The sequence below is a fragment of the Branchiostoma floridae genome, chromosome 7 (genome assembly GCF_000003815.2).
Source record: "Branchiostoma floridae strain S238N-H82 chromosome 7, Bfl_VNyyK, whole genome shotgun sequence".
Classification (NCBI taxonomy): domain Eukaryota; kingdom Metazoa; phylum Chordata; class Leptocardii; order Amphioxiformes; family Branchiostomatidae; genus Branchiostoma; species Branchiostoma floridae.
In genome coordinates, this window is record NC_049985.1 from 11,654,015 (window position 1) to 11,676,355 (window position 22,341).

The 22,341-nt window shown below is 41.6% G+C and overlaps 2 protein-coding genes across 3 annotated transcripts in view; both read left to right on the forward strand.

Annotated features, from left to right (window-relative positions):
* LOC118418780 (activating signal cointegrator 1 complex subunit 3-like) overlaps window positions 1-11,369 on the forward strand; it is a 40,037-nt gene extending 28,668 nt beyond the window's left edge. Inside the window, exons 28-44 of the mRNA XM_035824817.1 lie at window positions 1,308-1,428; window positions 2,052-2,194; window positions 2,543-2,680; window positions 3,164-3,284; window positions 3,782-3,914; window positions 4,266-4,391; window positions 4,894-5,005; window positions 5,563-5,697; window positions 6,117-6,172; window positions 6,497-6,665; window positions 7,307-7,458; window positions 8,067-8,184; window positions 8,763-8,874; window positions 9,243-9,337; window positions 10,011-10,171; window positions 10,509-10,608; window positions 11,073-11,369. Of these exons, the coding sequence (XP_035680710.1) occupies window positions 1,308-1,428; window positions 2,052-2,194; window positions 2,543-2,680; window positions 3,164-3,284; window positions 3,782-3,914; window positions 4,266-4,391; window positions 4,894-5,005; window positions 5,563-5,697; window positions 6,117-6,172; window positions 6,497-6,665; window positions 7,307-7,458; window positions 8,067-8,184; window positions 8,763-8,874; window positions 9,243-9,337; window positions 10,011-10,171; window positions 10,509-10,608; window positions 11,073-11,099 (2,019 nt within the window). The 3' untranslated portion in view covers window positions 11,100-11,369. The remainder of the gene's footprint in view (window positions 1-1,307; window positions 1,429-2,051; window positions 2,195-2,542; window positions 2,681-3,163; window positions 3,285-3,781; window positions 3,915-4,265; window positions 4,392-4,893; window positions 5,006-5,562; window positions 5,698-6,116; window positions 6,173-6,496; window positions 6,666-7,306; window positions 7,459-8,066; window positions 8,185-8,762; window positions 8,875-9,242; window positions 9,338-10,010; window positions 10,172-10,508; window positions 10,609-11,072) is intronic.
* Window positions 11,370-12,720: 1,351 nt separating this feature from the next.
* LOC118418772 (steryl-sulfatase-like) lies at window positions 12,721-22,037 on the forward strand. Of its 2 annotated transcripts, XM_035824806.1 has the most exons (9): window positions 13,166-13,246; window positions 14,987-15,024; window positions 17,643-17,821; window positions 18,376-18,497; window positions 18,795-18,920; window positions 19,328-20,035; window positions 20,405-20,468; window positions 20,719-20,939; window positions 21,346-22,037. In XM_035824806.1, exons 3-9 carry the CDS (start codon window positions 17,646-17,648, stop codon window positions 21,744-21,746), a joined length of 1,818 nt encoding a protein of 605 aa, XP_035680699.1. In that variant the 5' UTR covers window positions 13,166-13,246; window positions 14,987-15,024; window positions 17,643-17,645; the 3' UTR covers window positions 21,747-22,037. The 2 variants fall into 2 exon arrangements, with proteins under 2 accessions (XP_035680698.1, XP_035680699.1); XM_035824805.1 differs by lacking the exon at window positions 14,987-15,024 and having other exon boundaries at window positions 12,721-13,246.
* Window positions 22,038-22,341: the final 304 nt, after the last annotated feature.

Sequence of the window (22,341 nt, forward strand, 5' to 3'; positions counted from 1 at the left end):
CCAGTGCCACAGGAGCATTGCTTGGCCAGCCAAATGTCTCCCTCAGTGCTCTGCGGAAGTCTGGCATCCTGAAGCTGTAGACAATGGGGTTGACCATAGATGACAGAGTCATATAAAGCAGTACAGCTATTCGCGTGGTGATGCGCAGTGGAGAGGATGCCTCCTGTTTTGCAAGTGCATTCTGACGAGTCATTACAACCAGAAGCACGAGGGTTCCAACCCACACAGCTAGGCTTACGGCATGAGGTGCCAACTTTTTGAAGGCCTTGGTCTGGTAGAGCCATAGGTCACGGTTTTCATCCCTCTGCTGTTGTTTTTTTGCCTCTTTGAAGATGAGGAGGTAAGAAATGGAGATGATGAGATAGGCCAGGACAATCAATCCTGTCATGATATGTTGAATGACAGCTGTTGGGCCAGTGGTGTCAACAGACTGTAAACCACACTGCGAGGTTGTGTTGGGATTCTCCAGGCTTTCAATGGTTATGGACAGAACTCGCGACAGCAAGGATAGGGCCAAGACCACAAGTGTGCCAACAGCCACACGCTTTGTGGTGACTTTCTGGTGGTAGTGCAGGGGTTGGCAGATGAAGTAATACAGTTCCATTGCCATCAGGAGGTATGTGCCACTCATGGATTCTCCAAACCATCGATACAGCTGTCCCCTCACCCAACATGCTTTCTTGCTTTTGCTTTCATCCGTCTGGAAAAGTATGTAGACATCTGTGGGAATGATACAGCACATGAAAATGATGTCGTACACTGCTAGGCTGCACCGAAGGTAGTTACAAGGCTTTTGGAGGTACTCCTTCTTGTAGACCAAGTAGATAACCAGCAGGCCACAGCCCACTGCCACCACCAGGCTGACCATGAGATATGCTGTCTGGAGACCGAGAGACGTCGAAGATTGAGCTGTAATCCAGCCAGAAATCTGGTCATCCTCTGCCATTTTTGTTTCATTGCCAGTCTATGGACTAGTCAACATGTTTATCACAAAGAACGCTCTACATTTAAAAGGGTTAGCTTGGGTAGTGTTGAAGTAAACAGCAACACCTTTCTCCAGCAAGTGCTAGATGGAAATGATGCTTTCCCTTGAGATAGATATATTAATGTGGGTGTTTGCAAAGCATCTTCCTGAGAATTTTAGTCATTACCACCCATCACATGAAGCATTCCCCACAATAAAGCCTCATCCATGCCTCTGGAGTATAGATAAAGGAAAGCTTGTTCTAAAAAAGGTTACTTGCTAAAAGTTGGAAAACTTAAGTTAGCCATGATGAAAAGTGACTCTCGTCTTGTGTTCTTCCCAGCTTGGTATGTTCAACTTCCGTCCGTCTGTCCGTCCTGTACCACTGGAGGTTCACATCCATGGTTATCCTGGCAAGCACTACTGTCCCCGCATGGCCACCATGAACAAACCAACATTCCAAGGTACGGTAAATAGTCAAATTTTTGCGGTGGCTTTATGTTCACATTTTTGCAGTGACCCTTTACCACAAACTTAAAATGACTCCTATTTGTGCTTGAGAATTGTACCATGCAATTTAGCCTGCATGGGGCCATAGTAATTTGAACTGTGCACACAAAGGCACCTGTTATGCACAAATACTAACAACTTTTGAAAGCAGATGTGATCTTCAAACATCGACTACATATCTAAAGTACAATAATGCCAAAAGCAACAGTATTCTGTCCATCCTTAGCACCCTTACCATGTCACTAGTACATTTGTACCAAAGGAGACACACTCTTGCAGGTGTCAGTCTGTGTACTATCTTGTTTTACGACTGGCTGTCCATAAAGTGTACCACCACTACCACAAGCTTACAAGAAAAAGCATATCAAAAACACTCAATTTTCTGCCATATTATAGGCTGGGTAGTGGGTACCAATGTGTATGGAGGATCCTTGAGCATTAAACCTCTGCACGTTATAGCACCCAACAAACAACACACCATTATAAGAGTTGTGGTCAATTTAGCCATACATTTTATTCTAGAAAATTACAGTTGAGATGTTTGTAACCATGTTTGTTTGGTTGTTTGGTTGTACAGCTGTCCGCACCCACTCTCCCCTGAAGCCAGCCCTGGTGTTCGTGTCGTCACGGCGACAGACCAGACTGACAGCTCTGGACCTCATCGCTTTCCTGGCTGTGGAAGACAACCCCAAACAGTGGCTGCACATGCCGGAAAATGAGGTTCATCCAGCGATTGCTGTCACTTTGTAAACTATTGTCATATAGCAAAGATTTTATCTACCGATGGAGAAACTGTATTTTATGTGTATAGGGTACTACCACACAACTTCTTGTTGCCTTTTAACGTGTGTGAGAAGTCTGATATTTTGGGGTTTTCCCCGCACTAAGAATGCAATCTTGGCAACCAAGAGCTCACCTCTTGCCATGATTTGACTTGAATTTCAGTAGCCAATCCTGTCAGTCAGCATGACAAAATGGCAATCATATTTATCTGTTATTCTACAGCAACAAGATGCCACCGATCAACACTGATGAAATTTGTAAATTTCACTGAATCTTTGTCTGTAGATGGAGGCAGTGATAAAACATGTCAATGACAACAACCTGAAGTTGACCCTGGCATTTGGCATCGGTCTGCACCATGCTGGGTTACACGAGAGGGACAGGAAGACTGTGGAGGAGCTGTTCGTCCATCAGAAGATTCAGGTAAGACTCAACACGTTCACGCCAGGATTCCTGAATTGGGGTCTTGAAAAATTAGATGATGTCAGAAAGAGAAAAGTCTTGAGAGTAATCGAGCCAATTGCAGTGTATAAAGAAATTCTAGTACTACTGTAATCATCCATGGCGCGCAGTATTGCAGCTCTATTTATTAGTAATTTATTTATTTATTTATTGCTGTCATTTTTACCCAGGGTTGCTCTCTCAATGATTAACACTGCTTTTCAGTGGGTCCCTGCATTACACAAGTAAAACAAAACAAGCTTCACTTACACAGGACCTCAGAGGTCAATCTAGGTCAGGGAACTGCTTTACATTCAAGGCATACGGATACCCGGAAATGAGTCTCAGGCTCTGAGCTTAGACCCTGAAAGCAGCACATTGTAAAAGGATGCGTTAATAGATGTCATTCAAAATGTTTGGTCCAAGTCTAATCCTTAAAGATTTTCATCTTCTTGTCTTGTTCAGGTGTTGATAGCCACCAGCACCTTGGCCTGGGGAGTCAACTTCCCTGCACATCTTGTCGTGGTCAAGGGTACGGAGTACTACGACGGGAAGACCTGTCGCTATGTGGACTTCCCTATCACTGGTAGGTCCTGGTTCCATTTGATACGGTATAGTGGTGTTTTTCATGACAGATTGAGAAAGTGAGGAATTGCATAAACTGGTGGTAGACTGAAATGAGTGTTGTTAACTTGGAAGACCAGCAAACACATCTATTCTTTGTCTACAGGTCAGCCAGCAAAATGAGTCTGTTCACAATTTAAATTTCATGTGAGCAGTGAGGTGCGTGGTGGGTAATTACATGCCAAAGATGAAGGCCACTTACTTGTAAACAGCTCTTGTCTTAGGCCATGTTTGATACATGTCTTGTTTACATCTCAGGGGTTTTAACTTTGGCATATTATCGACAATGCGTCTTGCTGCGCATGTGCAGTTTTACAGTTAACTGGCTTTACATTATGTTCCTTTGTTTGTTTGTTCCAATCAATTGGAACCAGGTGCTTAACTGTAAGGCTACTACCAGTTGAGCTACAGGGACATCCCTACATACAGAATGTAACATTACCTCTCTATTTTGTCTAGATGTACTACAGATGATGGGGAGGGCAGGCAGACCACAGTATGATGATCAGGGCAAGGCTGTCATCCTGGTACACGATATCAAGAAGCACTTCTATAAGAAGTTCCTGTATGAACCCTTTCCTGTGGAGTCCAGGTAACAAGAAACACAAACAGTCTCTATAGGACCTGGTATTATAAGGTGTTTTGAACTGTCACTATAAGGTGGTTTAAACTGAGAAAGGAAACAGTCAGAGAACTTCAAGCACTATTTTAGAAGGACTCTAAAACTGTAATTGCAAAATCTGGTCTCCAATTCGCAATATTGCATAAAGGAAAATGTCTCAATACATTTGTAACCTTGTACAGTTTGTGTACTATAATACAGGCAAAGCTAACTCCATGCAATTCCGTGTAGAATAGATTTTGCAAAGTGAACAGGATGTCTTATTAATAATCATATGAACGAGACATATTGTTTATCATGATAAACTTTTTCCCTTCCCAGCCTGTTGTCGGTACTAGCTGAACATCTGAACGCAGAGATCGTAGCAGGAACCATCACATCCAAGCAAGACGCCATGGACTACATAACGTGGACTTACTTCTTCAGGAGGCTCGTTATGAACCCCAGGTTCGTTAAGTAGGATATCACATAGGTCTCATCAGTAGTAGATGACAAGCAGTCTATTTAACCATTGTGTAAATGTATGCATTTTGGTATTGCCACCTTGCTTAGATGACATTTCCACTGACTGTGTACTCCCTGGCCTTGGTGCTGAATTCCTGGCCTTGGTGCTGAATGACATTCACATGTGTGTGAGGGACACAGATGTTAATTCAGAATGTTACTTCAGAAATGTTCCAGAATTGGACCAGTTTCAGTATAGAAATGCTTGGAATGAAGACTTCTGAAAATGGAGGACCGGTACAGTATTTTAACGGTGTGTTTGTTTGTCTTGATGTATGTCTGAGTTATTCCTATGTTGTAGAGGATGTGAGGTGGAAGATAGTGTACCTGGATACTGTCAACACAAGACATTTGTAGAAACTCTAGATTTTGTGGGTGTATTGTATAAGAAGTACAGTTTCATGTTTGTAAATGATACATGATGAGAGTTCTGTGTTCCTTACAGTTACTATGAGTTGGAGGATGCAGACCACGACAGCATCAACACCTTCCTGTCAGGACTGGTGGAGAAGGCACTGTTAGACCTGGAGTCCTGTTATTGTATCGCAACTGCAGAGGTTTGTTTATAAACATTCTCTTGTTCCTTTGTCAGCATACAGTAGATGACATACATCCTGAAGTGTCGCCAGTTATATTTTTTAAGGTGACCTCTCTGGCACAAATTAGTAACACTACGAACATGTCTACCTTAATGTTACTACTGTACTAGCTACAGGATTGATTCAACCACAAACACCACAAAAGCCTCCTTTTTCCTCTAACAGCAAAATTAAACAACAATGACACTGAATTTACAATTTACATGATGTTAGGTTTACCACAGCAAATCTGTGGTCATTCTTGGAATATGTAGCCGTCATAACATTGATTTTAAATACATCAATGAAGGTTAGACATCCAGGTAATAAGTTACGCCAAAAAGCAGTCACTCAAGCAACTGGATATGATTTTGGAAATGGTCAGACATTTCAGATAGCATCCAGTATCTTTTGTCAGTAACTCTGAAGTGATCTTGGAGAAACTGGTCTTTTATACCCTATGACTGAAAAAAAGGTTAAGACAATTTTGGGTGTCCAATAGGAAACAAGGTAAGACATTGATTTTCACTGTTTAGGACAACCGTGGAGTTGAGCCCCAGACCCTGGGGAGGATCGCCTCCTACTACTACCTGAGTCACTACACTGTCAAGATGTTCAGGGACAGGATGTCTGCAACTACTACCATGAAGGATCTCATCTCTCTGCTTGCTGTAAGTACAAACCTTGCTTTGAAATTGAAATTGTATCTTCAAAACATGTATTTTTAATTTGGAATTTTATACTTGATTTTTATGGGGTTTAGGGCCGTTCTGGGGAATACACTTAGCCAAGTATATGGAATGATACAGATGTTTGCACAGTAACCCTCACATCCATTTTTGTATATCAGTTTTAGAAATTTGTTAGAGATCCCAATTCATATTTTCTAGACTTGCTTTTGGCCTCCTTCTGTAATGTTAAGATTAAATGGCCTGTAATGTATGTTGTTTATTGTAAACATTTCCATTTTTTTTAAAGGCATGACCTACTAAATGTCCATACTACTGTCAGTGGTAATACAATGTCTTTATCTTGCCTTTTCTGCAGTGATTCTAAAGACATTTCACCATGTGACTTTTTAACATTTCAGGACACCAAGGAGTATGCAGAGTTGCCTGTTCGACACAATGAAGATGCACTCAACAGGTAAAATCACGATTTATATAATATGTATCACCTTTCATTCCAGTGTATGGTGGTTAATGCTGAGAACTTTTTAGTCGGCTAAGCAGAATAAAAAATTATTTAATCTCAGTGCTAAGTTTTCACTGAAATGAAAAAATGTTCAAAATTGTTTGCAATCACCCCCTCCTTATATGTATGTGTTGAAATAGAATAGCCCTTGAATTATTGTACTTCAAGAGCCCTTAAATTGTTGTATTTATTTATGTACTTTTATTGTACTTTACACAAAAACATTATTTGCTGATGCAGATACTTATTTCTAGTTATATCTTGTCTTTTGTTCAGTGAACTAGCGAAGCACCTTCCCCTGGAGGTTGACCCGTACAGTTACGACAGCTCCCACACCAAGGCCCACCTCCTTCTACAGGCTCACTTCTCCCGTCAGCAGCTGCCCAGTACTGACTACCTCACCGACACCAAGTCTGTACTGGATCAGGCACTCAGGATCTTACAGGTTAGGAGCTTATCTTCTCCTTTGAACATAAAATTTTGTAAGGAAATAAACAAACTTGAAGCAGGTTTTTAAGTTTGATAACAGGGTCCTAAATGTCACCATAGCAAAGAAGCAAGACAGTAGTAGAGTAATCACAAGTGGATACAAAGCTTACAAAATATACCTGTCATTGAAGAGGTTCATCAGTCATGTATGAGTAAGTTGATAAGATAATTTTTCAATCAGTGACTCTTGAAAACACTTGTAAAACACGTACCTCCAAATTTTTCATGTCTGCTCAGTACATCTTAATCACCTAGTCTCACAAAACTAGGTCCGAGACATACGTGGATAGAAGAGTAGGGGTAGGTAGGCAGCTTCTAGCCGTCATTGCAGTCCAGCTTGTCACCTTCCAACTGGATGTGGACTGTGTTTTACATATTTTCAAGAGTCACTCATTGTAGAATTATTTTAGTAAAATATACACAATTGCTATATACTACTATAGTGAAAGCCCAAGAGAGCAAATAACTTACTCATGAAATTTTGATGCATCTCATGTTGTTTCAGTTCACATGGCAATGTTTTGATGTAGGTCTGCTGAGCTAAGCCCCAGTGATGTATCATGTGGATTGTGGATGTTCTCATACTTGTGTCCCCAGGCCATGACTGATGTGACAGCTGACGAGGGCTGGCTCATCCCCACCCTGTCCATCATGCAGCTGATACAGATGGCTGTACAGGGCTGCTGGGCTAACGACTCCAGCCTGCTCAACCTGCCACACATACAGAAACAACAGCTGCACTGTTTCAGGTAAACTGTCTGAACATGTTGATAACAGGAAAGTAATTGTATTACCTGCATGAAAACAGAGATATTGTTTTTGGTTTGTTCCTGCGGTGTAAGTGTAGCGTAACTAGTAGCACATTGGGCTCAGAATCAAGAGGTCCCAAGTTCGATACTCGCCATGCCCCCAAGTTGTGCCCTTGCAAAAGTCTTGCACGGTTTTAGCTTACGGTGGATTGACGCCCATCAAGCCTCTTCAGCTAATGTGTCTTAATGTGTGCCAAAACATACTACTGATTTTATGTGCCAGTGTGCCAACATCTGCACATTGACGTCCACCAAAAGCTGTTAAATTGTTATTATTATTACTATTTTTTATCATTATTAATGTTCCTCCAGGCTAGGGTGCAACTTTGTTCCTGGGCTTAGTTATATGAACAGGATTGGAGAGAAAATAAACATGTAGTATAAAAGGGAAAGATAATCTATAATGACAACAGAAATTTAAAAGATATGAAAGGTTTACCAGATTGGTGTCAGTTTGCTCTTACCATACAAATGTATAATGCAACGAAGAATGGTCAACTAGGGTCATTTATGAATTTGAAGTTTTGCTGCCATGTTGTCCTGTACAGACACAGCAATGGCCGCCCCATCCAGTGTCTGCCTGAGCTGATGGCAGTTTGTAGGAAGGGACCTCACATCCTCAGGAACATGCTGCAAGATTCTCTCACCCCCCAGCAGATAGAACAGGTAAGGGTAATGTCACATTTCCAAACCAGGGTCGGACTGTTTGTGAACAAGAAAAGTGGAAATGTATACTAGGTAAAAACATACACAAATAATGCCCACAATTATTATCTTAACGTCTTGTGCAGTGTCTTTTATCATAGATGTAATATAAAACGTCTTTGCTTCCATATCATACTTTTTTTATTCACAAAATCTGACGACCAGGCCCCTGTTTGGAAATGTGACATAGGCTTAAGTAGGGGACTACCATATGTGCAACTCTTCATACCTTCTGTACTTGTCAGTAGAGTTAGTAAGAAATATATTGAGAGGACACAACAGAGCATGAGCATGTTTTCAGCTGTTGTCCTATATTTTAGTCTAGTAAAACAAGCCTGTCATTGAAACATCAGTGTCGTATAGCCAGTATACAGCTTATATATTGATTCAGCAACCTGTCACAACTTTGCAGACCTAATTCCAGTTATGGACTTTGCAAACTGTTTACAGCAATACTAAATTCTGTCATATTCAAAAACATATGCTTTGATCTAAACTTCTAAAGACATTCTGATGAGACACCTGTTACTGTACTGCAGGTGTGGAAGGTTGTGCAGCAGCTCCCCCTTGTGGATGTTACCATGAGTGTAGTGGGCTGGTGGGAGGACAACCCAGACCAGCAGCAGACTAAGCCTGTCACCGTCACTGCCAGTAAGTTCATGTACCACACTACCTTACACTGGAGACCAATAGTACTGTTGATTTTGGCAGTACCTTTTGTGATGGAGCCTTACAGTGTAAGATGGCAACTACTTGTGGCTTGTGGCTGTTAGTAACAGTAGGTGTTGCCTGTACCAGGTGGTTGCCTGGCCAGGTTTGACTGTGTATGTTTTGCATTTACATGAAAAAAGGCTGTCCATCTGCCAGTCTGTCTTTCCACCCAGACACAAGACTTACGTGAATGTATTTCAATCTAAAGAGATATGTAAAGACAGATATTGTTCAGCTGTTACTTATGATCGTAAATGCTGTTAGATATCCTGACTTCAAGGTCTTCATGCTGCTTCCTTGATCAACAGGTCGGAGGAAGACTGATTCGGAGTGGATGAAGGTCCATGCTGACCAGCAATATGTACTACAGGTCAACCTGGCATGCCTCAACAAGACTGGAAAGGTACTAGTATCACCACTTCAATCCAAACCCTTTATACACCCAACAAACTTAAGAAAAGTTTGTAAACTCTAAAAACAGTGTGGGTATTTGACATAGTGACGTCACAGCTGCCATGCTAGTTGATTCTGAAACAATCAAACATTTGAAGTAGCAGATAACATTATAATTACATGGCAATATTGACATAGACGTCAGTGTGTCTATGTGGCCTAACAGTTAGAGCGTTGGAATCCAGGTTCAATACTTGCCATGGTCTGATGCTATGCATTGGGAAAGGCACTGAACACCACTTCCCCTGACATGGAGTGTTTGTTTGATGTCCACCGATCGCCTGGGTCTCAAGTGTGCCAACCAAAAATGCAAACAGCTTTGGTACGCCAGTGTGGTAACATCTGCACATTTGCCGCTAAGAGATGTAAAAGTTTTTAACTTTCTATTCTTTATTGACAAACACACATTCAAATTTACCTGGACCATTTTCGTACTTAATCGTCCAACAAAACATTGTAGTTAAAAACCCAGAACATGGAAACAGTAAGACAGTAGAAGAATGAATCATTACATTAAAATAGATTTTATACTTACTGTGCTGTTTACCCTGGATTCATACTGACTTTCATAGACTAACTTAAAGGCTGTTATGTTGACATACTGTTTCCTGTTGTGTTGACAGAGGAAGGCCCATGCACCCCGGTTCCCTAAGGCTAAAGATGAGGGCTGGTGGTTGGTGCTGGGGGACATGGACAGGAGAGAACTGCTGGCCATGAAGAGACTGGGACCCATCAGACAACAGAAAGTACCTCTGGCCTTCTACACACCAGAGACTGTGGGCAGGTAGGGATGGCACTGGCACATTTAAAGTTACAGCTACAAGTTATGGTTTAGAGTTAGCCTTTAGACTTGCGTAGACGTATTCTATGCTCTTCTTCACCATTTGTTCTACACCCCTTTCTTGTTACAGCCCTTGGAATTTTCAATAAACTGTTATTATTTAACGGGGCATTCAACTCCAGGAGGGGTGTTATTTTCCATAAACAGCCAACATTTTGTTACATTCCACTTGTGATGAATTACACAATTTGTGTTTTGTAAAACAATTTTACAAATTAAAATGTCATTTGCATTTAAGCTGTAAAAGCCACATGTATGATGATTCCAATTGTTTACTCAGGTACCTGTACGTTGTCTACCTGATGAGTGACTGTTATGTGGGGCTGGACCAGCAATATGATGTTGCTCTGGAGGTCATCCCGGCCGACATTCAAACTCAGGTAACCTCTTTGTCTATCTGTTGTTGTATGAAAGTATGCATTAATCTAGAACGCTAAAAAAAAGCTAAAGTTGCCAATACATCAGAACAAGGGGGTTAAACTCCTTGATCAGAAGATGCATCGGACCCGGCACCCATCTCCTCTTCAAAGCCCTGGGCCACACACAGGTGCAAGCACTACAGCAGGGGGGTAATCCACTGGTAGTGCAGTGTGTTTAGCTTCCATACTATTCCTCTTAGCAGAGAAAAAAGTATGTACCATTTTTAAGACTTTTTGGTATGACCCGGCTACAGCATCCTTGGTAGTCTCCCATCCAAGCACTGACCACAGTGCACTTTGCTTAACTCCTGAGATCAAGGGATCGGGTGTATCAGGGCACCACAGCCGTAGCCCTTAATCTAGAATGCAAACACCATTAAATGAATAAATGACAACTTTTCTTGTTCTGTTCCGTTCTGTTGTAGGTGAACTCAGAGGTGGTTGCTGAGTGACAGCCTTCAGGATGCACACCCCTGATCCACCATCACATTTTGCAATGGTCACCATTATAGCAATGGAAAATTGGTTTTGAATCAACTGCAATATGGACTTTCATGACAAGTCACAGATTACCAATGCCAATGTCTGCTTCAGTTTCAAATGCCCATTTATTATCCTGCATATGGTTAAAACAAGAAATGTTACATAACAAGTACAGTCAATCTTTAAGGATACAGAGAAAATAAGACAGATATGATAACCCTAGATTGTATGTATTCTGGAAATTAAGATATACAGTTAGGTAAGACAGATAAGTGCCCCTTCGTATTTCCCAGAAAAGTTATTTTAAGAAGACAATTGAAAAATGTACATAGATTTGAGGTTGTTGACAAATTGAAATGAATTGTATTTCTGTCACATGTTACAAATCCTTGATCTTGATACATGTAAGTCCCTTAAAAACGGTTTAAGACTAAGCAAAGCACTCCATGTACTTAGAGAAAACAAAAACTGCAACATTACTGTTGAAATGGTCTTTTTTTATAATTTATTTAGTCTGATATGGAATGAAAACACCATGACTATTATAACTTATACGAACTACTGAACTGTAATATTGGGCTTACTGGACCTCTTCAAAGTGCCAAAATTCTTGACAATGTTGGAGTTGGAACCTGTTTAAAGCATATGTTGAATGAAATCAAAACAATATGTTGGAATGAATAGTCATTACAAAACCACCTAATATGTTCAATGAACATAATGAGAATAGCTTTGCCTTGAAAAGAGTATTGCTCTCTATATATAACAGATAACAGGATGTCAGATATTCATATTATATTTACATCCCTTATGTTATAATTCAAAGCTGACATCCAACACTTATTTAACATACAGGAATCAGTATGTGTTTCTGACATATGTTCCTTGATATGATAAACAAGTTTATTTGCAAAATCATTCCCGAAGGCTAATTGCAAGAACATTCTTGAGGGAAACAAAATACAATGTAGTACATTTTGCCTGGCAAGGTTTTTGCCCCATGTACACTGCATACTAGAGCCCTTTGAGGTGTTAAGGCAGACTGGAAAGAGTAGTCTGGGGCATGTTTAGCTTCTGTGCATTGGAAAGCTATCGCCATGTGTTACATCTGCTTCCCAAGTATTCATGTGACAATAAAGATCATGATTACTTACATGATTGTTGATGATGTGTTTTCACTTTATTGTCATTTTTTTGGAGTTAATGTAACTGTTGGTTTTCCAAAGCTTGTTCTTCCAAAAAGTACCAGTTGTTTTCAAACACCTGTAACTCTTTTTAAAAATGTATTGAACACCAGGATATCTAAAGGTGGGTTCACACCTCCATATTTTCTCAATATGAGGTCCGTATGGAAGTGTAAGCCTCTACCAGGCTCCACAGGTTGTTGGAAAAATAATAGAAATTGGACAAATATAGACAGATAACATGCCAAAGCCAACGGGGTTACGGGTCACAAACCATACTCCTCGGCCAGCGAACTCAACTGGCATGTTCTGCATCTATATTTGTACTATTTTTGTAGTGACCCGTGGAGCCTGGTAGAGGCTAAGAACTCCAGACGACCTCAAACAGACTTGAATATATAATGCATGTGTGGACACTGAACATGAAGTCTGCATGTGTACTAATGCCTCATCACCAGATCTCTTTATTAGCTTTAAACCATCCTGTTTTAGATGTTGCGGTCTTATGATTTGGGTAACCGACGATAAATAAGAAATTGAATATCAACTTTTAAGAATGTTGTTTTAAGAATATTGTTGGTATGCCGTTTTTGCGACAGCTGATATTCCAGATTTCTTTATCTGCAGCGTTTGCTGTACACATTTCAGTCAGTTGTCTATAGACCCACTGAAACGTAACAATTTGGGGGTCACGTAAGGTTGAAAACACACGATATGTACATTGGGCACGTGGGCACAACAAAGGTGTAGGGAAACCGGTGCGCTATTTTAGTACTTGTACGAATAAACACAAGAGTGCACAGACCACCGAACGTCCCCTAATACCAGTAGTAGTAATGTCGCGTATAAGGGTAATTAGCACCTGAATGTTCACTGGGGAGATTCTTCACACACACACAATCGGTTCTGACAACAGCTTCATTTTCTCCCAGGTGAATTATTTTCTTGTGTGTTAGTACATGTGTGCATTGCTTTTGATATTTACTTCTCTCTCAAGGTAGGTGTGTACTAGTATTCAGCTCGCGCACTCATATCCCTACTGTGACTATTGTAGAAAGACAAATTCCTATACGACCGATGAATATGTGTAGTTTGACCTAATTCTGATCAGTAATTGGGCAACTGTGCGACAGCAAATCGGGGACATTGTTTGGATTGCCATTGATCGTTTGTGCCTTGTGCCGGTGATATTTGGCTGTCTTCCGACGGTAAATTACATTGTCGTAAATCCCCATCAACGTTCTACCTAGGTAAGAAAAAACAACGCCTCGTTGATTGTGACTCAGTGTGAGGAAAGGTGACTCCAAATTCAGGCATTTTTTCCGTGACTGCGCATGTATTACTGTAAACAAATTACTCCTTTGAAATGTTTCTGTTGTGTTTGAAACCTAGATTGATGTTGAAGCTGTTGCACCTCCCCTCTCCATGACTGTTGTGTCGCAGCTATGTGGTCTTGTCCCTTAAAATATACCCTACCACGGTTCTTAATTAAGTTCTGTACCGTGTTCTAGTTGTATGTCCTTCTCTGCCACTGTAAAAACGCTAGTTCTGGTCTGTGCGTTCGTAAGCCGGGAAAGGTCGCACCTATTCAAAGTGGGTTATTCGGTTAAAGTTCGTCGAAAGGGACAGGTAAACATAACACCTGAGTAGGGTAAAGGTTGAAAAGGTGTGCTGTACCGGATAACAATAACTGTACTGTGAAAGTGCTTTAAATAGTCATAATTTCCGTTAGATACAATGTAGTCTGTTATTCGTGAGCCTGTGGTATATCATGACATATCGTTAGTCCGACGAAGTTGTTGGCTATTCATAAAGTTGAGTGTGCACATGTGTGACCTTTGTGACGACTGACCCGAGCCCCACTGTGAAGGTCACATGAGCTTATGACATCGATTTGTTTTTGTAGGGCACGGGTGTCAGCTGAAAGCTTACAAGATATCGTCAATATTTTTTACTCTTCGAATGTTGTTTTGTTCAGCCTTCGTGTGGCAGAAATAGTATCGTTTGATGCCGTGAGCATTATGTTAATGTTTATAATCATAAGTAGTGATCAACCGAGAACATGCTATACTATGCTCATTCTAGCCCATAACACTGAGGAAGCCACACGGCGAAACATGTTTGTTGTGTACTGGTTCGAAAAAAAAAAGTTCCTAAACGGGGAACATGCGGCTCCAGCGTCTTTTCTGAAGATGTGGCGTCAGTGTGGACGGTTGGCTTGAGTGTGTCCTTCTCCACGTACTGTATAATCATGAATCAAGTTTCAACGGCACAAGTAAAGTAAACATGATCATAGTGGTGCGTTTGTTACGTGCGGTTTGTTTTTCCTTTATATACGTTAATGTGTTTAATCAGGGTCAATCTCCTTGTACTACCAAGCAAGTGCATTCAGACTGTTTTATTCTCAGTCAAGTTTTTGGTCGTCCTTCTTGTTCACTGTGTGCACTCTTTTCTTATGTTTTGTGGATTTATTGTTCCTGAAATATTCACGTACAAATCATTTCAGTAGCATAGCTGCATTGATAGAATTATGGTATGAAACTTCACATAATTTATTATAATAAGTCACACAAAATACTTCAATGTAGGTGAAACGTCAACGCTGTAAGGTCCAAACAAACATTGAATGTTTTCTGTAAAATATTAGCTTTGTTTCTTACTCTATGTTACAGTGCCCCAGCTAGGAACTCAGTGGCTGCCTGCTAAAACGGTAAATTCGCTACTACATATACTTGACGTTTTCGACGTTGTATTGTCTTGCAATTGTATTATTAAGGTTTAAGAAATACCCATTGTCTGTATATTAACATGGGAACCTTCCCATCGTGGTTCCAGCTAGTCCGCCCCCTGATCGCTTCTCCGCAAAATCTCTGCGGAGGTATTCTATCGAGAAAAGTGGTCGCTGGGGTTAGAAGAATGTTGAGTCCAGGATATATCTATGGTGTTTCTCTTGCGTTACCAAAGTCTTGCCAACTCCATCCCTTTTTATGGTCAATCACTGGCAAGGGACAGAAAATGTTCGATCTGACATCTGAGTAATGAAACGAAACGGAATTCCAAGTAGTCTTGCAAATTTTAATCTAACAACTGCAAAACCCATGTCTCAGTACCGACTATCCCTAATAAATATATCTACCGCATTCAACAGCCTTCAAAATTTATTAGGATATTGAAAATAGCATATATCAGCGGCATTCAGCATGTTTTCATTCCTGTGTTAATTGTTGTGGGTGTGTTGTATTTTGACAGTAGAACATCGTTCCTTACACAATACTGGGGGGTATTGAAACATAATTTCCATATTGACAGAAAATATTGACAAAAAATATAGAAACTGTATTCAGGATATTTTGTTTGTGGAGCAGTTTTCCGTTTAGCAATCCGGTCTTGTCAATCTCATCATATGTATATGCAACCATTGTAAACTTATGAATATCGTCTTTTTGCATGAAATTACTTTCACGGCACGCGAAATGATAGCATTGCTTATTCCATCTATTCCATACCCCCCCCCCCCCCAAAAAAAACATTCGATTTGTGATAAATGGGTGGACTAAGTCATATGACCGTGGTTTTAGCTGTCGTTCGAAATCTAAAGATCTTTGAAAACAGGCGTGATAGTAAATACCCCTAACTAGGTGAAAGGTGGTTCTCGTGTCTATAATGTAAATATCCCGTCTGGTGAGTTCATTGGCACAGACGTGGCGCGCCGCCAAAGCTTACTAAAAAGGTACGTCTCCGTTAGTTAGAATACGTTTGTAGTGCAATCTTCGTTCCAGTAGCCCATTTCTGTGTGGACAAGCGCACACACGAGTATGAATTTTTCTACGTTTGCTATCGGAAACCATTAACCGAGAGATTTACATTTATAGCCTGTCGAGTAGCGCTGAAAGTTGCCAGCCCTTCCCTGGTGTTCGTCCACATGTACATGAAGTTAAAATCATTCAGTCAGAAAAGAGCTATCTTTTGTCTAATCATATCATCCTGTGACGGTAAAGTTTTGTTAAACTAAAGAAGAAAAACTTTAACCTTACCGGAAATCCAGCTCTATAGACTTGTTTTAACATGTTAAACAGCAGATCTAGAAAGCATAAAGCTGGTAATTTATAGTTCTGCCTTCAACCTTTCCTTGTCTAGGGTGACATTTGCTGTCTACAAACCGTCTGCTTGGCTAGGGATCCAACAGACTCTGCTTTCGTCACATTTACACAGTTTTTTTTAACCTCCTTGATTTACATTTCTACCTAACGTTTCAGACCCTTTGAGGGGGGCTGCGAATAGCCAACTGTTTGCTTGGTATCTATCTTAAAAGTTTATGTCAAAGTTGGCTCATGTATAGCTATTGTCACACTGTATACGTAGCGAAAAATGTCAGCAAACCATAAAAACTGTCCCATGAACACGATCAGTTCCAGTAGTATTTAGACCTGCCCGAGCCATTTTTAGCTTGTACCCTGCACCCTTCTTGTTTTTATAAGCCCGGGGGCATAAGGGGTCACGTGTGTGTCCATAGGCCTTGGCCTTGGCAGTCCGTATTTACTGAATATGTCATCAAATGGGCTGGTTGGTTGCCTCCTCAGACTAACAGGGTTTTTTTGGGGGGGGGGGGGGGACTTGCGATTTTTAACATGGGTCAGTTTCTCAAAAGCAGGGAACCTCGAAGCCGAATTTAAGAGCTTGAATCAATCCCCTCCCCCCATAATAAAGTGCCGTTACGTAGTAGTAGAAAGTCTACGAAGGAGGCTTCCTGGTTGGAGGGTGCTATGGCTGCCGCATTTGATCGATGTTACTATTAAGGAATGCTTTCCATTGAAAGGGCCGCCTTCGGCTACAAAAACTAACTGCCAGTCGGTTATAACGACAATGTGACTCGTTGTGCCAAGGCGCCCGTCCTTTTACTGATTGCACGAACACAAAAGCCTTTGGAACTGCTGCTACTACTCAGGATAAAGTTGGGTCGGGGCGCACTGCCCGGGTACGCTGCTCCAGTGCAAGAAGCACCAAAGAAACCATATATAAAGTGCGACCATTCTGTACAGAGCTCTAGGCTCAGTCTGAGTCCAACTACTGAATAAACGGATCACAAATTTTAAGTCTAGTGTAGCAGACTCGAAATGAAGTCTCTACCTGGAACGTTTGCCGCTCTATTTTCTTCAGTGAGAAGCGATTGCGGTGCTAGCAAGCCGGTTGGCTACTTTATCCTTCCTATCGAGAAAGACTACTGAAAAGGCAGTCTTGCTTGCATATTTATCTGTCCATTTCTTTTCATTATGTCCGTTATCACTTTTATTTCATTTTTATTTTATTTTAATTCATTTCGTCTTTTAGACAATGCTGTATTCTGTTCCAACGAATCGTCGATGCAGCCACCTGTGGGTCGCCATCTTGTTTCTGACGACATTTTGGACTCCCGCGATTTCAGACGACACCAGGCCAAATTTTGTGTTGATCATGGTAGACGACCTCGGCATTGGCGATGTCGGCTGTTTTGGTAATGGTACGATGAGGTAAGACTTTTAAAATGTTTTCGAGCCTCTGTAGGTCATATATACATCTAAAAACCACAACGTTTTGGTGCGGTGCAACCAGCCGCAATACGTGAAAGTCATTTACGATATTTTACTTGTATTTCCGAAAATTACAGATGTGTTATATCATAAAGCTGTACCACTTGATGGAAAACAAATACTGAAATATAGAGACTGTTGCTTTATGTCCTTAGGCCACAGCAAGTATATTTTATGAATGACATCATCGCGCTCATTTATTTTCCCTGATTTCAGAAAAAAATAGGGTTTGGGTTTGGCGACCTCATAACGTTACATCCATGAAATATTTAGAGTTTATAAATATAACGTTTATAGACTTATAGATATACAGACTTGAATTTTGACTTTTGAATTATAGTAGCTGGACGTAATGTCACAACTTGTAGAACCGTAATAACGTTAACGTTACACCTTTTCATTATAATGATATCTGCATACACATGCGTTGACATCTTGTCTGTATGTTGAAGATATAGTGTTGTTTCCGCTTTTTAATTGACTCCTACGTACAGAACGCCAAACATAGACCGAATCGCGTCAGAAGGCGCCAAGCTGACACAACACCTCACAGCGGAGGCGATCTGTACTCCAAGCAGAGCCGCGTTCCTTACCGGGCGGTACCCTGTGAGGATGGGTATGTCAGGAATTACTTCCTCTGTTAGGTTATCGTCCTACGAACATGTTTTCTATTAATTTATCTAGATAAATAACTCCCTTTTTTGTATTTGCATTTTGGGATGGCCAAAGTAGCTCTCTCACGTAACGGACAGACGGACATACAACGCTTTGACTTTACCTTTTAGTTTTACGTTCAAGAAGGGGAATAGTTGCTGGCAGCATTCGGCAAAGAATAACTCCACACATATTGATTCTTAATTGCACGAAAAGTGATTGTATGACGCTGAAATGATGATATCATTTGTCGTTCCAGGCATGGCCGCTGGTGGGCACAACTGGCGATATTTGCCGTTTGTCGCCGGTGCAGGCGGACTGCCTCAGAACGAGACAACCTTCGCGACCTTGCTGAAGGATGCTGGGTACTCTACAGCTTTAGTAGGTGCGTCACAGCAGTTTCACTCTCGTGGGGCAGGGCATTTAGGTCTTACTTTTAAGGGTCACGTGTTTATGACGTATCTTAGCGTTCGCCATATTGCTCGGTTAAAGTCACCTGCGAATTCAATTTGTGAAAAATGTTTAGGTAATTTATGTTCTTCTATCTCAACATGCACAATATTCAGTAACTGTATAATATGTTTAGAGCTGACAAAATTATTTACATTTTGCATATACGATCTACAAAGGTCATATCAACACGTACTGGCTAGCTTTTCATCTACTAGACGTAAATCTAGTATTCAAATGGTGTTAAATTTTGACGTCCTGTGGAATGCTACTAGCTAAGATAGTTTTAAGTTCAGAATAGTTCTTAGAACACTTGTAAGTATGCGTTTTCTCTTGTAACAGGAAAGTGGCACCTCGGTCTCAACTGTGAGACAAGAGATGACCACTGCCATCACCCGAACAAACACGGGTTCGACTTTTTCTTCGGCACTCCGATCACGAACTTCCGAGAGTGTGCGGATGGAGCGGAAACCATGTATGTCAACACCCGAACTTACAAACGGATGCGCAACGGCTGTATGGTTCTCTTTATCTGCAGCTTAACCCTTCTTCTCCTGAAAGTCATGGGGAAAAACAAGATGTCGTGGAAGACTGTAGTTGCCTTGCTTCTCATCGCACCTGGTTTTTGGATCCCATCGAGATTTTTCTTCTCCCATCGCTTGCGCTGGATGAACTGCATTCTCATGAATAATGATAAGCTCGTTGCCCAGCCGTTTGATTTGGAAGATGATCTCACACCGCGTCTTCTCGCCAAGTCTTTGAACTTTCTCAGGGAAAACCAGAACCGTCCGTTTCTTCTGTATCACTCCTTCCTGAAAGTGCACACGGCGCTGTTTGCGACCGAGCGGTTCAGGGGGCGGAGCCAACACGGTCCGTACGGGGATAACGTGGAGGAAATGGATTGGGCGGTGGGAGAGATACTGAAGGAGATTGACAGGCTGGGGATGTCGGAGAACACGTTTGTGTACCTGTCGTCTGACAATGGAGGACACCTGGAGGAAATCACACCGGAGGGGGAGGTGCATGGTGGATGGAACGGCATCTATAAAGGTACGTTTCGGGAAGAATAGCTGATGTGTGGGAAAGGTTTTGATTGTTGCATTGCCATTGGGCGTGAGTTAATTCAAGTTCCTTGCTTACGCGTATATATAAATGCTGATGGTACAGAGCAAAATGCTCATCGACTTTTTCTTGACATTTTACTTTTTCTCGACGTAAGGTTTGGCTGTAACTTGGGAATGGTCGATATAAAGGTTAGACATCCATGTAATAAGATACACCAGAAAGCAGTTACTCAAGCAACTGAATATGATTTTGGACATGGTCAGACGTTTCAGATATCATTCACTGCCTTTCGTCAGTGACATAAAACTGCTGTTTGTCGTAACTTGTGATTTGTTTGCAACTTGCTTCATTCAGGTGGGAAATCCATGGGAGGTTGGGAAGGAGGCATCCGTGTGCCTACCGTACTGCGCTGGCCCAGGTGAGTACTCTTGTCCGCTTTGACCATCTCTTCGTGTGTGTGTGTGTGCGTACCTGTGTGCGTTGTGTGTGCATATAGCGGAAAGCAAGAAAAGAAAAGAAATCACCGAACTGATGAATGACTGTAAGAGTGAACGAATGTCACACACGTAGTCTATTTATAGATAGATCCCTTGGTCCTGGCTCGAACTATCGAATTGATTGGTTGTTTTGATTGATTATGACCAATATTGACTATTTCTTCCCACCAGACAAATCCGCCCCGGTACAGTCATCTCGGAGCCGACCAGTATGATGGACGTGTTCCCGACCGTTCTGAAGCTGGCCGGCTCGGAAACTCCCGAGGACCGAGTCATCGACGGCCGGGACATGATGCCGCTGTTGGCGGGAGACAGGACCGTGACAGAGCACGAGTTTCTTATCCACTACTGTGGGCAGTCCCTCGCCGCAGCTCGGTACAGACCGCTCACAGGTGAGCGTTAATGCTGCAATACATAACACAGCCTATAGCAAGGTTAAAATGAATCCCTTTACGCTGATTGGTCAATATCTTAATCAAGTTCTGCGTCCTGCACCAGGTGGGCAGAGAAAATGTATAAAAGGGGGAGTGGTCCGATCTCTGTCATTTTTGAGAAAGACGAATAAAGTCGGAACCGGTCGAATTCAGTCCCTGAGCTGTCATTTCCCAAAGCCGCAAATGACGTCGATGCTGCAATACACACACGAACCGCTAGTTATTTTTAATCGATAGAAGGAGGTCATTTCTTACACTGTTACAATACGCTTGTCCGGGATTCGAATAACACATGTACAGATTAAACATAGATTGAAACTTATTGATATGATATTTCATGTTTTTTCATTTCCTATCGTTTCAGGAAACTCAGTGTACAAGGCTCACTACATTACACCAATCTGGGACGAGGGCACAGGTGCGTGCTACTCCGCGTTCGGGTGCAGCTGTGACGACAGGTGGGTGACCCACCACGACCCCCCTCTACTCTTCGACATAACGAACGATCCCTCCGAGAGCAAGCTCATGACACCCGAGAACGAGCCGAAGTTTGCCGAAATAGTGGCGAACATCAGCCGAGGAGTGGAGATGCATAAGACGACGCTTGTGCCGGTGGAGAGCCAGTTTTCTTACCGTAACATCCTGTGGAGGCCCTGGATGCAGCCGTGTTGTAATTTCCCGTACTGCTCGTGTAACTTAAATGAGACGTCGCCTACATTGGAAACGTTACCTGTGTATGAACCGGAGTCTATTTCAGAGTCATAGATAACGGTTGCTTTCTATTCAATTTCTAAGAAGAAGAATGCTTCCAAGTTCATATATGACCAAACCATTATTTAGTGACAAACTCATATCACGTGAAATTCCAGAAATAACGTTAAATGCAAACAAATCTGTATTAAGGCCATGTAAAACGCCTATATGTCTGTGTACAGACACTGTATGCACTGCCTTGTATTCAAGATTGTTTCATATTAGCATCTTTTATTTTTAATTTTGCGATATTCCAGTGGGATGGCTAATAACTCTAATAATTTTGTTTCTTTAAGATTTTGAACTTTTTCGATACAATTGTATAGACATAAGTACGGCAAGCACGATTTTTCAATCTATTTTACCATGTATACGTAGTTACCTGCATGTATGCAGGTATGGTTTTGATGCTGGTGGAAACTTTTCGGTAGCCGGGGATGTAGGGCGCTGTATCTCGTGAACGGATGGTGCGAGCACGACGATTTTTGGTACGTGGGTTGGGGGTGGTAGCCTGACACTCAGGTGTAATTTTGGGCCTCCTGGCGCTTGACCTTGACATTGAAGGTGGCATTTTTGGTGTTTTTGGGGCACTTTTGGCGCTGTGTGT

What these genes read in the sequence shown, in the direction of transcription:
- LOC118418772 (XM_035824805.1), top strand. Translation starts at nt 13,181, where the DNA reads ATGTTCACTGGGGAGATTCTTCACACACACACAATCGGTTCTGACAAC. An exon ending in TTTGGTAATGGTACGATGAG is followed by an intron (nt 17,822 to 18,375) that starts GTAAGACTTTTA and finishes TCCTACGTACAG; the next exon opens with AACGCCAAACATAGACCGAA. An exon ending in GCGGTACCCTGTGAGGATGG is followed by an intron (nt 18,498 to 18,794) that starts GTATGTCAGGAA and finishes TTGTCGTTCCAG; the next exon opens with GCATGGCCGCTGGTGGGCAC.